The 15787-nt window shown below is 41.4% G+C and overlaps 1 protein-coding gene across 2 annotated transcripts in view; it reads right to left on the bottom strand.

The window, feature by feature from the left end:
• Window positions 1–15787, bottom strand: part of dtnbp1a (dystrobrevin binding protein 1a) — a 289385-nt gene that overhangs the window by 122743 nt on the left and 150855 nt on the right. For both annotated transcript variants that reach the window (XM_069913436.1, XM_069913437.1), the window contains exon 6: window positions 10947–11079. In XM_069913436.1, the coding sequence (XP_069769537.1) occupies window positions 10947–11079 (133 nt within the window). The remainder of the gene's footprint in view (window positions 1–10946; window positions 11080–15787) is intronic.

Genomic DNA, 15787 nt, shown 5'->3' with positions numbered 1-15787 from the left:
TATAAAATTCTATTGGAATTCCATCCTCCCCTGGTGTTTTAGTGTTCGGCAGCTTTCTTAATATGTCCTGTACTTCCTCTATTTCAAACAGTTTTATCAGTTTGCTTTGATCCTCTACTTTCAATTTTGGCAATTCAATTTTAGCTAAAAACTCGTCTATTTTATCATTTTTACCCTAATTCTCGGTTTGGTATAGTTGTTTATAAAATTCCTTAAAGTTTTCATTGATCTTATTGGGTTGTATGTAATTTGTTTATCCTTTTTCCTTGTCGCCAATATGCTTCTTTTAGCTTGCTCTATTTTAAGTTGCCAGGCCAGTATTTCATGTTTTTTATTTCTCCCAATTTTTGCTTTGTTTTCATTGTTTTTCTCCACCTTGTACGTTTGTAATATTTTGTATTTTTTTGTCTGCCAACTCTCTTTTTTTTTTATATCCTCCCTTTTCACTAATTCCTTTTCTGTAATTGCTATCTCCCTTTCCAGCTGTTCAATTTCCCAATTGTATTTTTTTTTCATCTTAGTTACATAACTTATTATCTGTCCTCTGATAAAGGCTTTCATTGCATCACATAGTATAAATTTATCTTTTACAGATTCTGTGTTTGTCTCAAAGAATTTTTTAATTTGGCATTCAATAAACTTTCTAAATTCCTGCCTTTTGAGTAGCATGGGGTTTGACCTCCATCTATATGTTCTTGGTGGGATGTCCTCCAGTTCTATTGCTAATAACAGGGGTGAATGATCCGAAAGTAGTGTAGCTTTATACTCAGTTTTACGGACTCTCCCTTGAATATGGGCTGACAACAAAAACATATCAATCCTTGAGTATGTCTTGTGCCTACTCGAATAATATGAATATTCCTTCTCTTTTGGATATTGCCTCCTCCATATATCTATTAGTTTTATTTCTTGCATTGATTTAACCATAAATTTGGCTACTTTATTCTTTTTGTTAGTTATCTTTCCAGTTTTATCCAAATTTGGATCCAAATTAAGGTTAAAATCCCCTCCTATGTTTCCCTGTGTATCTGCAATCTTCAAAAAAAATCTCGCATAAACTCTTCATCTTCATCATTAGGCGTGTATATATTGAGCACTTTATTATTACATACCTTCCCGCTGGGTCTGCTATTTCTTCCTTTATCTTGATTGGTACAATTTTGTTAACTAGTATGACTACACCTCTTGCTTCTGAATTATATGATGCTGCAGCTACGTGTCCTACTCAGTCTCTCTTCAATTTGTTATGTTCCGCCTCGGTTAGATGCGTTTCTTCTACAAATCCTATATCTATTTTTTTCCTTTTTCAGTAATGTTAGTAGCCTTTTCCTTTTAATTTGGTTAATGTTTATGCTCATATAATTCAACGTGGCCATCTTATATCTTTGTTTTCACTTATTTTCTGCCTCCTCAGCACCCCCATCTTCTTTCTTCCATTATTGTTTTTTAAGTTTTCCTTTTTAATCTCAATATATGACAACACGCTTAAAACATAAAATACCCCCACAATCCCCACAACCAATAACACTTTTACCCCAAATGAACCCCTCCTCTTTGGGTTGCCCCTTATCCCTTGCCAGGCAACTACAACTCCCCTTTCCATTTGGTTTGTGATGATATTCGCGCCAACTGATTTTGCAGTGACGGTGTCCTCCCCCCCCAGAGAACACTATTTTTCTGTACATATAACAGAGCTCTTTTTCCCCCTTCTTTCCTTCCTTTCCCTTTTCTTTTTCACCTTTAAATCTCTATATACACATTGTCTCTATTTTATATTATTACATATTTTTGTATATTTTCTTGTCAGTCTTCTTTCTTGTTACTCCTCCTCATCTCTTCTCCTGTCCTGCAAACGTTCTGTGAATCCTTGGGCTTCCTTTGGATCCGAGAACAGCCTATTCTGTTCCCCAGGGATAAATACTTTAAGTACTGCTGGGTGTCGCAGCATAAAGTTATAGCATTTCTTCCATAAAATCGCTTTTGCCGTATTAAATTCCTTCCTCTTCTTTAAAAGTTCAAAACTTATGTCCAGTAAAAAATTATTTTTTGTCCCTTATATTACAATGGCTGTTTGTCTTCCCTTACTCTATTCCTTGCTCACTCCAGAATGTTATCTCTTGTTGTATATCTTAGAAGTTTTATTAAAATGGATCTCTGCTTTTGGTGTGGTTGCGGCTTTGGTACTAGTGCTCTGTGTGCCCTTTCTATTTCTATTTCTTCTTGTAAATCTGTCACTCCCAACACCTTTGGGATCCATCTTTTTATAAATACCTTCATGTCTGTCCCTTCTTCGCCCTCTTTTAGGCTCACTATTTTTATGTTGTTTCACCTACTGTAGTTTTCCAACATGTCAATTTTCTGGGCTAACAAATCTTGTGCCTCCTTAATTTCTTTGTCTCTTTCTTCCAATTTTCCTCTTAATTCATTTATTTCCATTTCTACAGCAGTTTCTCTTTCTTCCACATTTTCTACTCTTTTTCCTATTTCTGTCATGGCCAACTCTAAACTTTGCATTTTGTCTTCTGCTCTTTTCATTTTTCTTTAATTGCACTAAATTCAAATGTTAGCAATTCTTTTAATAACCTCATTTGGTCTTCAAAAAAGGCTTTATCTATAGTCTGTCCAATTGCTTTACCTTCTTCTTTAATGTGTAGATCTTGGTCTTCTTCCTTTTCTTTTTCTGTGTCTGTCTTTTCCCTCTCTTCTCTGTGTCTCTTCAGCTCTTTCTGATAAGCCACTTCTGTTTCTTTATCAGGCCTCCAGTTGCTGGGCCTCTTGCTGCTGGGCCTCCTGCCGCAGGTCGACCCACTTTTGAGCCCCCTGCTGCAGGTTGTCCTGTTGTTGATCGCCCCGCCGCCGATCGCCCACTTCCAACCCCTCGTTCCTTTGGTCACCTTTCTCCAGCTCTTCTCAACTCTGGGTCTACCCCAGCTGAGCAACCCGGTGCTGGGCGTTCCCCAGCTGGGTGCCCCGCAGCTGTCTGTCCCTCAGCTGGGCCCCCTCCCACTAGTATCTGCTTTTTCTTTTGTTTGCGCACTGCGCACCTTTGTCTGGCTCCGTGAGCCATTTTTGTAGTCCGCCGGTCGAGAGGTCTCCGCTCCTCCAGGCACGCACCAGCTTCGGGGGTCAGTCGATCCTCTTCACGGTGGCTCCCTGCACCCATGTGCAGCTAAGGCCGTCTTCTTTTTTTTCCCCCGGGGATTTTCTTTCTTCTCTTTTCTCTGTTATTCTTGCTTTCTCTTTTTTCGTTGCCATCTCCTGGCTCTTCCTTGTAACTTTATCTTCTTTTTCCTGTGTTTTGTGTTTATTGGGCTCTGTTTTTTTTTGGACTTATTTCCTTTTCTCTGGAGAGGGCTGGTTTAACTTGACCGGTCACTACTCCATCATGTGACTCCAGCTGGTCTCCATACTTGAGGAAGGAAATACTGGCCTTGGAGGCAGTCCAGAGGAGGTTCACCAGTTTGATCCCAGAGATGAGGGGGTTGACCTATGAGGAAAGACTAAATCATCTGGGATTATACTCAATCTAATTCAGAAGAATGAGAAGAGATCTTAGAGAAACATATAAAATTATGAAAGGGATGGATAAGATAGAGGCAGAAAAATTATTTTCACTGGAAGGTGAGACCAGAACTAGGGAGTACAGCCTCAAGATTCAGGGGAGTAGATTTAAGACGAAGATGAGGAAAAACTGTTTTTCCCAGGGATTTGTGAATCTGCGGAATTCTCTACCCATGGAAGCAGTTGAGGCTACTTCATTAAACATATTTAAGGTTCAGTTAGATATATTTTTACATAAAAAAAGGAACCAAGGGATATGGGGAAAAGGCAGATAGGTTGAGTTTAGTCAATGATCAGATCAGCCATGATTATGTTGAATGGCTGAGCAGGCTCTAAGGGCCGAATGGCCTACTCCTGCTCCTATTTTTTTATGTTCTCAAGCTACATTGGCTGTAAACTCTGACAATGTACTTTGAAGACATTAATGTTTTATTTATCACAATGACTGTCAATTCTACACTCATTCCCCCTTACTTCACCAAATCCTAAATAGTGCCCCATCTTCAGACTTATTCCAGCATATCACCACTCCAAATACACAAGCTAGTATTATCAAGACTACCCTAGAGATTTGACCAAACTACTCTTCAGAACAATGCACCCTGCTTCTGAAGCCACCAGTAACTTTTTCATTAATCATTATCCAATGTCCAAGTCTCCCCACATCAATGAAAATAACTCCTTCACAATGGTTCCCATTTCATCTTGTGACCCAGCATTTGCCAAACTCCTAGTTACATACATCATCCTATTTTATAAATTAAATTTATTCATCGCCCTTCAAAAATTCATCTTCCTCAAGGTTGTGTGATGGGAGCTGAGGAATGAGCAGCGAACCCAGAGAGCTCCCAGACTGAGAAGACTAAAACCATACAGAATTGCTCAAAACAACCAAAACAAAAATAAAACAAAGGAGAAGACACAAGGAAAGGAAAATGAAGAAGAAAAACAAGCAAATATCAAATGGAGCAGCTGAGGAAAAAACAATGCTTGGAGTCGACCAGCCCGCCTCTTGGCAGGCAAAATAGCAGAGGGAACCTGAGGCCAGCACTGGATAAGAAAAATAGGTTGGAAGAGACCCCTTCCCCACAATATGAAGAATAGAACGGAAAGGCAGCTGGCAGTGAGTCGAAGTCAGGGGGATGGGAACGACCAGAGAGAGTCGGGAACCGACCAGCAAGAGGAACTGTGGAGCTGTGGGAAGAGTTGGGGACTCCGGAGAGGATGCCTCCAATGTGGGAGGAGCTGGAGGTCCGGAGCTCCTCATGAGTAGCAGGACCGACAAGTGATCGATGTCGGAGAAAGAGCCCAAGGGAAGACCTTGGATGCGACGATTGGGTTCGAGGTGGGAATGGTGGCTGAGAGGCGGAAAATTAGAGGCCTGGAGTAGGGGGAGCGCCTGAACAGACAGGACAGACGAACGAGTCAGACGAGCATGGAGACCAGCCCTACGATGATGATAGGAGGTGGAGGAGTAGCAGCGGAAGGTGGAGAAGTAGCAGAGAGAGACGGAGGAGTAGCTGCGGGAGACGGAGGAGTGATAGAGACAGCAAAGAGAAGAGTTGGAGGTGCAATTTGCAAAGATATGCAGGGAGAGACTACAGAGAGAGGAAGGGGGAAAGTGTAAGAGATAAAGCTGGGAGAAAACAGAAGGAATTACTTGATAGAGAGAAAAGGGGAAGCCCTTCCCCAAGAGACATTTTAGAAGCAGTGGAGGAGGGGGAGAGACATCTCTGTGAAAAATTAGATAAAAATTTGAACTTCTTGATTCAGGGGCTAAATAAAATTCAAGAGACCCTGAGAAGGTGAACAAACAGTGTGGCAATGGGGAAGATAAGGTGAAGGATAGCTCTGATAAAGTTAGGGCAAAGGAGAAAGAGATGGAGGCATGGGCCAAAGATAGGGAGAAGATGCAGCTAAAAATTGACTCGGTGGAAAATCATAGTAGAAGGAGCAATGTTAAACTTGTGGAGCTAAGGGAGGGTATAGAAGGGAGGGATATGATTATCTTCCTTCAAGTTTGGATCCTGAAGACACTGGGTAGAGACAAGGTGGGAGATAATATAGAAAAAGAAAGGGTGCATCAATCCTCTGCCCCATGCCTGGCCCATGGACAGAAGCCATGCTCTATCCAGGATAGGGAAAGAATTTTGCACGCAGCAGCAGTTGGCGCAAAGGAAAGGGGAAACCCATTAGAGATTAATGGGCAAATGGTATTTTTTTTTTTACATGGACATTAGTGCAGAGCAGTTAAAAAGGAGGAAAGAGTTTAACCCAGTAAAAACAACACTCAAGCAGAAGGTATATGAATTTGCTCTTCACCACCCAGCAATGTTGAAAATAATGATGCCTGGGGGGAAAAGGAATTCTTTATGGACTCTAGGGAAGCCCAGGAATATGCTAATAAACTACCATGAGTTGAAAAGTGATTATTTAAAGGACAATAGAAAAGAGGATGTTATAGACATAGAGCTATTGGAAAGAAGCATATAATCAATATATATATTTGTTCAATGGGCAGGTTAACGTTTATAAGATAATAGTTAAACAGGAAGTATTATTGGTTCTCCATGCATATGTTTGTTAATGAGATATAGGATTATCTGCGAGGATTCTAATGTGGTGGGAGTGGGAGAGGAAAAGAGGATGGATACATCAGGCTTGATCCATAAGATAGAGGAAGATGGCGCCAATATCTTGGGTGCCAGAGCTGGAGAACAGGGGGGAAGGGGGGAGAGAAGAGGACGGGTTAGTGGGAGAGGCAGTAAAGGGAAAGGAGTTATTGTAAAATGTTGTGTTTGTGTTGCAGATAAATTCCTCATTTGGGGTACTTTAAAAGCATATTTAAAAGGGCAAACAATTGGATATACTACAACAATTAAGAGAGAATATTTGAGAGAGGTGGAACAATTGGAACAGGGGATACTGGACTAGAAAAAGACTTTCAAAGAAAAAGATCGGAGGAAAAATATAGAGAGTTATCAAATAAGAAGCTCAGATATAATACACTACAAACCTATAGAATGTAGAAGACCATTTAAGGTCAAGGCAAAATATTATGAGCTGGGGTAAAGGGCCCATAAAGCTCTCTCCTTTCAATTGAGGGCAGAACAAGACTTGAGAAGAATTAATGCGATACAATGACAGGATTTCATAAAAGCCGAAGAAAATTAATGATAGTTTCCGCAGTTTTATAAACAATTATATAGAACAGAGTCGGGGGGGGGGGAACGAGTCTGGGAAATAAAGATGATATCCTGTCAAAATCGGAACTACCAAATTTAGGGCCCAAAGAGCAAGAAGGGCTGAATGCCCCCTTTACAATAAAAGAGAGAGAAGAAGCATTAGGTCTACTGCAAGCTGGCAAGTCTCCGGGGGAGGACGTGTTCCCCCCTGAATTCTACAGGGATCTTTTGATCCCCTCTTGATGGAGGTTGTGGATCAGTTGAGGCAACCCCATACTCTTTCAGAATCTTTTTCAATGGCAATCATTATAGGGCAGGGACAGGGACCCACTGAAACCATTTTCTTACAGACCCATCTTGTTACTGAATGCAGACTATCAGCCTTGGCAAATAGAGTGGTAAAACATTTGCCAAAATTAATAAATACTGAACAAGCAGGCTTTGTGCAGAAGTGACAGGCTGCAGATAATATAAGCAGGCTACTGGGCATTATTCACTTGGCACAGTCAAGGGGCGACCCAAATGTAGCCAAGACCCTGGATGCAGAGAAAGCATTTGACAAATTAGAGTAAGACTTTTATTTAAAGTGCTGAGAAAATCAGGTTGGGATCAACTTTTATAAATTGGATTAGGATGTTATATCATCCGCCTGAGGCTAAGGTTGTGACCAATGGGAAAGTATCTTTAGCTTTCTCACTATTTAGATCTGGTAGACAGGGAGTCTGTTATCTCCAGCTTTATTCATATTAGCTATTGAACCATTGGCGGAAGCTATTCACCGGGATCCAGACATTAAGGGCTTCAGAATGGCAAGGAAGAACACAAAATCAACCTGTTTGCTGATGATGTGCTGATATATCTGACAGACCCTGTAAATTCGTTGGCCAGGCTTCATTCTACACTGGGAAAACCTCTGGGTACAGAATTAATTGGGATAAAAGTGAAATTACGCCACTCACAAAGGGGGACTACAGTGAATTGGAAAAGTTGATTGAGATGGCCACAAACAGGGATCAAGTACCTCGGGGTCAAGGTATACAATAATTCATCAAATTTGTACAATCTTAATTATGTCCCCTTGCTCAAAAATATTTAGGAAGACTTAAATAGGTGGATGACCTTGCCTATCATACTAATAGGCAGGGTCAATTGTGTAAAAATGAATGTGTTGGCAAGGCTCCAATACCTCTTCCAGACTTTTCCCATGGCAATGCCCAGAGATTCTTTCAAAACCTCAACACACGAGTAAGTAGATTCCTTTGGAATAAAAAGGTAGCAAGAGTCTCCATGCTTAAATTAACATGGGACTATAGTCTAGGTGGATTGAAATTACCAGATTTTAAAAAATATTATTGGGCAGCCCAGTTGAGTGGATCACCTCACTCTTTGACGAAGGAGGTACACCAAACTGGGCACAAATTGGTCTGCACATGGTAGGTGTGAAAGTTGCAGGATAATTTATTTATAAATGGGATGCCAAATAGTTATCGGGCAAAAAGGACAATGCCTTGTCAAAACCCATACTACATGTGTGGAACAAAATTAACCAATGGATTGGCCAGAAGGTGGGGTTGCCCCCAAAAACTCCCCTGACCCAGAATAATTTAGTACCATTAACTACTGTATCGAGGACTGTTATGAACAGTGGCGGCTCATATCATTTGAGCAGCTAAGAATTAAATATGAATGATCAAATAGGACACTCTTTTGCTACTTTCAAATTGGATCCAACCATTGACCCCACTGAAGTGCAGCGACAAGGAGACTCCGATCCAAAGAGGGAACACAAAAAAGTTTATTTCAGCAATGTATTCCCTGTTCCAAGCGAAAGGCTTGAAACCAGGGCTTCATAGATCAAGGCAGAGATGAGAGTTGGACCCAGGTGTTACAATAAGAGAACAGTGCTGGATGGATCTCTATTGTGATAGTTTGACCACAATAACTAACTCACGATATAGACTGGTACAGTATAACTTTCCTCACCAACTGTATCTTACACCGCAGAAATTGAATAAAAGTAAACCAGAAATTTTGGACCTATGTTTATGGTGCAGCATAGAGACAGAAACTTTTGTACATTCAACCTGGTCATGCTCCAAGGTGAGCCCCTTTTGGGTAGAGCTAGGCCAGCCCGAGAGAAAATCATAGGAAAAGTGTTACCACAGGGCCCAGAGTTATTCCTGTTGGGAAATATTATGGACATAAGACTTAAAATGAAGCTATCCTAATTTCAAATCCAATTGGCATTAATCGCTCTGGCAGTGGCCAGGAAGTGTATAAACTCTCATTTGGGCATTGCACATTAGAATATGGAAATACAGAGCTGTGTTCCCTTGGAAAAGGTTATTTATAATCTAAGGAAAAAATATGAAACCTTTCTTAAAATCTGGCAAACCTACCTGCGCTACATAGGCACAAGAATATAGTGCAGTCCCCTGTACTTCACTGCCACCCCCCCCCCCCCCCACTTTTTGTCCTTCCTCCTTTGGCAGGAGGATGGGGGTGCCCATTCCAACCAGGTCAAGTCAAGATGAATATAAGAGACCTAAAGGATGGATGTCGAGATCCAGCAGACCCTGTGGTTAATGTATTTTTCTTTTTCTTTTCTCTTTTCATTTGTTATTTGTCCTTGGACAGCAGTATCTTTTTTCTTATATTAAGTAAGCATATTTAGTCTTTGTATGTAAGTCAAGTTTCTTTATGGTTAATATGTTTTTATTTTTTTCTTCTTGTAATTTCCTCTTGTAATTTGGTGGATAAAAGCAGACTCAAAAGAAGAAATGCAAATTTATTTGATGAATGGAATTATTGTATTGTGAATTAATGGATCTGTTTTGAGTTTGGAAACATTATAAATAAAATATTTTAAAAAAACATCTTCCTCAATAGTGCCTTGCATCCATCTAGCCCCATTCAATATATTTTCTTTGGCTTGGCTTCGCGGACGAAGATTAATGGAGGGGTAATGTCCACATCAGCTGCAGGCTCGCTTATGGCTGACAAGTCTGATGCAGGACAGGCAGACAGGGTTGCAGCGGTTGCAAGGGAAAATAGGTTGGTTGGGGTTGGGTGTTTCCTCCTTTGTCTTTTGTCAGTGAGGTGGGCTCTGCGGTCTTCTTCAAAGAATATACTATTTATACTCATTATGACATAAGAGGCAGCAACTTGGTCCAAGAGATCCAAGATGGCTTTCAGCAGCCCAATTTCATTACTTCCATACACTAGTTCCTTATTTTCCTATGCCCATGAAACCTATTCTCCCTCATGTATCCATTGACCACCTTTTGATCTTTTTTAAATAGTCGATAATTTACTATCACATCTTTACTTTGAAGCAAATTAGAGCAGCTGCTGAGAACCCACACAGTGACAAGTAGAATATATGAACTCTACAACAGCAGCAACAATAAAGTACACCATTGCAATATGAGTTAGGATTGAGCATGTGTCCCTGGACGTGCGAGTTCAGTTGAAATTTGATAATATGACACTGGCAAGGTCACAGACTCAAAAACTTCAGAACCCAAAGCATTGAACAATGGGTCAATTATTAGAGAAGATTGTTTGAACAAATGAAATAAACCAGCTCATGACCAGGGCACAACTGAACAATGAAGGGAGTGATAGTTATTATAAAAGGGATAGCTTTATTTTAAAAAGTGATAAGCCTGCTGCCTATTTGTGGCAATTCCTAAAAATGATGTTTTCAAATTAAAAGCATCAAATTAACAGATCAAGGACCTTTCTTTTGTTCTGCTGCAAGAAGAAAATGATAATGAGACAAGGTCAAAAAACGTTGAAGAACATACATTGAAATAATACTAGCAGAATCTGTAAAGCACTGCATGCAATAGTGCTAACAACAGAAGAGTGTGGGAAACAAATAAAATTGGCCAATAAGTGAAAATTTGCAGACGACTGAAATCTGATAAAATTAACTGCTAGCAATACTCCAAGATAAGCAGCATTTGTAAGGAACAGGAAATGTCAATCACCTTTCTTGAAATATCAACTTGTTGATCTCGTCTACAATACTGTCTGAGAAGCGTATTTCCAGCATTTTGTGTTTTTAAAAAAGAAAGGTCAGGATGCTTATTCCATGAAATCTTTAAATAAATGCCTTCTTTTTTTAAAACCTTGGTGAACTGGATAAAGTGCGAGCAGTGGTGAATTAGAAGAGAAAGAATTGTAAATGTTTACCTCTTTTGTTTTTTGTGGTTCTCCAGCTGAAGAGTTTGCAATTGCTTATAATGCTCAAAATCACATTGTTCACAGATATCTTCCAAATACAGCAAGTGTTCCTCCAACTCTTCAAAGTCTTTTTCTAACTGAGCTGTAAGAGATGGAAAGTCTTCAAAAACCCAAATCAATGCTTTCACTTCAGAAATATAAGATACGATGTACAAGTTTGTCATAAGAACCTACACAATGTGCCCTGAAATTCTTGCTTTGCTGCAGCCTCACAGGTATCTAAGATCCAATCAATATTATAAATCAAATTATCATAATGTGCCATGAGATAAAAAGAGTTAATAAACGGACAAATATTCATATCTGCAGTTAGTGTATGAAAAAAAGAGATGTTTCAATGCTGCAGATAGATCTCTTGGTTGTCCCGGGGTGGTTTATGGTTAGAGTAGCTTGGGGAGGTTCAAGAGCCTGATACCTGAAAAGAATGGGTTTTCAAGGTGCCAGCATTCAGTCTTTTGCCTGAAGGTAGTAGCAAGGAGTGATCGTGATCAGGGTAATGGGGATCCTTTATGATGTGAACTGCCTTCTAGAGGTGGATCTCACATAGATATCTTCAATTAAATTTAATGGCAAGTTATTCTTAGATATGCTCATTAATAATTAAAATGCAGTTTATACCAGTGAGCAAAACTATAAGCCTCTTTAGTGACTCACATCACAACCTGCATTTTATTTGCACACATATAATTTAGCTTATACTCCACATCTAATCTTTTCTTATCTACTTCTTAAAAAGGCTTTTGCAACAATTCTGTGGGCCAAGTACACAACATGCCCAATCTTCAAGCAGGACAGTTAAGAGTTGATTTACATGTTCCTGAAAGAAGGACCAACTCTCTCACCACCCACACTGTTCTTCACATAGAACATTCTGTTTTAACTCCACTCAGAGCCTCCAAATGAAAAGTGTATGGGCCATTGCAGTATTATAATGCATCTTTTAATAGGATATAATGCATTTTCTAATGGGATTTAAATTTATATGGAACTTTCTTTGTTTCTTAGTCATTGTCCATTTATCTTCTTCCAGTGCACTGATGTCCTTTCTTCCATTTAATTTTAACTCAAAAAAAATGTAATCACCAATTCAAATTTTCACCCCTACCTCATCTTCACATAGAACCTGTACAACACTTTTCTTCTCCAACTTTACATGGAATGCAACACAGTATAACACGGTGCGGGCCCTTTGACCACGACATCATGCTGACCAAAAGCAGCTGCGGCGAGCACAAGAGTTGAAGCGAGAGAGAAACCATCAAAAAGAACCAGCAAAGGTAGGTGCTTGTTAGCTTGCTATTGCTAATTAACTGTAGCCAATATAGGGAAGGGGTGCTTAAGTGGAATGACCATTGTGTGATTGGCCAGTGTAAGAGTGGGACACTGACACTTTGGCCCAAGCAGCTTTGGCCAGCAGAAGCAGAGGAGGCTGTGCAGTGACAGTGGCCCTCAAGGAAAAAGCCATAGGTGAGTTCAGGTAAGTCTAACATAGTCTGAAAAGTGAAAATGGCAGCCAGCCCAGTAGTATGCTCCTCTTGCAGCATGTGGGAAATTTGGGAGAGCACAATTGTCCCCCAGTGATAACACCTGTGAGAAGTGCATTCAGCTGCAGCTCCACACAGACAGAATGAGGGAACTGGACCTGGATGAACTCCAGATCATTCAGGAAGCAGAGGGGAGTGATAGACAAGGAAGGTAGTCACACTTAGGAAGCAGGAAGAAGGTAGCTGAGTGACTATCAGCAGAGGGAACTGGAAAGAGCAGTCAGTGTACGGTTCCCCTCAATAACAAGTATACCATTTTGGATACTATTGGGAGGAAAGATCTACGAGGTAAAAACCACAGTAATGTCTGGCATAGAGTCTGACTCTGTGGCTCAATAGGGAAAGGAGGAGAGCAATAGTGATAAGAGATTCATTAGTGAAGAAAATAGACAAGAAGGGATTGAGACTCTCGGTTGGTATGTTGCCTCCCAAGTGCTAGGATCAGAGATGTTTCAGATTGAGTTCACAGGAAGTGGAAGCAGCCAGATATTGTGGTACACACTGGTAACAATGGAATAGATAAGAAAAGTGATGAAGTCCTGAAGGATGAATATAGGGAGTTAGGAAGTAAGCTAAAAAGCAGGACCTCATGGGTGATAATCTCTGGATTGCTATCTGTGCCAATATGCTAGTGAAGTCAAGAGTAGGAAGTTATGGCAGATGAGTGTGTGGCTGAGAAGTTCACACAGGGGCAGGGATTCAGGTTTGTGGATAAAATCATAATATAATTGCTGGATGAACACAGCAGGTCTCACACCATCCATAGGAGGTAAAGATATATTAACAATGTTTTGGGCTGGAGCCCTTCCTCAAGGTAGACAAAGAGCTTATATTAAAGGCTGGTGAAAAGGGAAGAATGGGAGGGGGAGGGGTATAGACCAACAGATAAAAGGTATCAATTGGATATTATAAGAGAGAAAAGGTGAGAATTAATTGGGGGACGGGGATTATTTTTGGCTCTGTAAAAGCAGAGCTGGGGAAAGGAGACAGAGGGAAGAGGGAGAGACAGAGCTAGAAGGGAGGTGGGGCTAATGGAAACCAGAGGTCAATGTTAATGCCATCCAGTTGGAAGGTGCTGTTATATGTGGATTGCGGAGGAACACATGGCCTCCCTGTCTGAAAACCTATTTGGAAGTTGCATCACCTGCCAATCAAGGTTGGACTCCAGCCACACATTAGTGCTCACTGCCTCTTAATCCAAGTCCCGACATCACTCCACATCAGGTCATTACTGTGGATATCGCTGAAGGAGTCATGCATAAGGTGTGCACTATACTTTGTTGAGCCATAGTACTGCAACAGATCAATGCTTGCAGAGAGCTGCACCTCTGTTGGTACAGAGAATTGGGAGTACATTTGAAAGTCCCTGTCTGTGAAGTGTGTACACATGCAGGAAAGTGTGGCAGGGTAAGCAGCCACCAGTGTCGGAGTCCCTTGTGCCTGCTTACACAGTTACAGTTTTTGACTCATACTGTTGAGAAAATAGGAAGCCACTGGTATCAGAGTCCCACTTGGGTCTGATGTAAATGTCTATACAATTATTTAGTTGTAATTATTGATTGACATCCTCCCGTTTGTTTCCCATGTGTTCAATAAAGTTATACTTTCCAAACACAACAATTAGTGCTGCGACCAGGGTTCAAAGAATTTTGGCTGGACACACGTAGTAACCACATGCTAACGAGAGTGTGTATTGTTAGGTCTGCTTTGTTCATGAATGAATGAGTCAAACACCAGACTGAGTCGAAATCAAGGTTCTTTGTTCTTTATTGCCGGATTGTAACACTTGCAACTAACAGTGTTAGTTGGAGAAGGCGCATTCTGCCGTTATCAGCAAGTGGTGTTTTTTATATACCTTAGGATACGTACTTAGTAAATTATCATACCATGACATTGTCCAATGAATAAACTGTTGCTATCCTTCTCTGCTAGTTTCCTGCACATCAATTTGTCATCCCCACTCTTATCTTGAGAGTACAAGGTCACAACTGCATCTTGTTACGGCCCAGCACTGGGTGACTCCTTCTACATTCCCAGCTCATGATGTTTTTACCTAACAGTATGTGGGTGCCCTGTCGGGTGCATGCGTCATTGTGCTGGTCGATTGCGTCAGCAGGCTGGACCCTGCGGAGAAAACACTGTGTGGCGTCGCTCCTTGAGAAATCGGGATTTCCAGATACTGAGGGGTGTCATGGAGGGGCCCCTTGACTTGTGGTCTCTCTCCTGAGACACCAAACGAAAATGCAGGAAAATTAAGCCAACAGGTTCCACAGAAACACAGGGAGATAGAAACCTGCAGCATTACTTCTGTGCACTACAGGAAGCAGTACAAACTGCCCAAGTGCAAGCGACCCAACCTAGAAATGAAACTCATGAAGGCAGCTTCCAAACTGATTGAAATGCAGCAGGTACAAGCAGCTCACTGGTCTGGGTGACAGCTTGACCCAGGCAAAGCTATTGTCCAGCAGAGGAAAGGGATCAACATGTGGTAGGGGGATGGGTATGTGTGTATGAATGGTGATGGCCATAGAAAACCAAGTCCTATAACACACATCCTCCCCAATGTGTGCGCGACCAGTGATCAAGCAGTCCCAGACTTGCAATGAGAGCACACTGCCAACCCTCCAAAATGGGGAGGTAGCCAAAGATCTGGGGATCTCAAATGGGTTTCCATGTGGTCACTGTGAAATTATGGTCCTGGAACCACTTCGCCAAGGAGATAACTCAGCTAGGGGACCAATACCACCAGAGGACGGGCAAACATGCTGCAGCGTCGACTGTAGAATGAGGGTCCCCCAATTTCCATCTCTGATTGGGAAGTAGGCATCTTGGGTGGTCTCTGACCAAAAGACGATTCATAAAGCCTTAAGTGAGCCGCAAGAAGGGATCGAGGATGGCAACACCCTATAAGAACAGCTGTTGACTGCGGTCCGGATCAGGTTCCTTGCCATCCTAGGCCAACATGGCCAGCCACAGTGGCACACCATTGGCAAGGGGACACGGGTAATTAGGGAGTGGGCATTGATCGTGGGTATCTCTGGGAATGCCCACGAGCACCACATCCCAGGGAGCACAAAGGTGACTGGTGCCTTGGTGGGTTATTTAGTCACCACCACACACCCTGACCTTAGAAAAGTGGTCTTGCACCTCATGGGGCTGATGACTGGGAAGCTATTGCCCTCCTGGAGGGGCCTGTACATGTGCAGGAGAGTGTAGTAGGGTAAGAGCCACTAATAATGGAGTCCC

This window comes from Narcine bancroftii, chromosome 1 (genome assembly GCF_036971445.1).
Source record: "Narcine bancroftii isolate sNarBan1 chromosome 1, sNarBan1.hap1, whole genome shotgun sequence".
Taxonomy (NCBI): domain Eukaryota; kingdom Metazoa; phylum Chordata; class Chondrichthyes; order Torpediniformes; family Narcinidae; genus Narcine; species Narcine bancroftii.
Note: the sequence above shows the minus strand (reverse complement) of the source record. Positions and strands in the feature narration are given on the sequence as shown.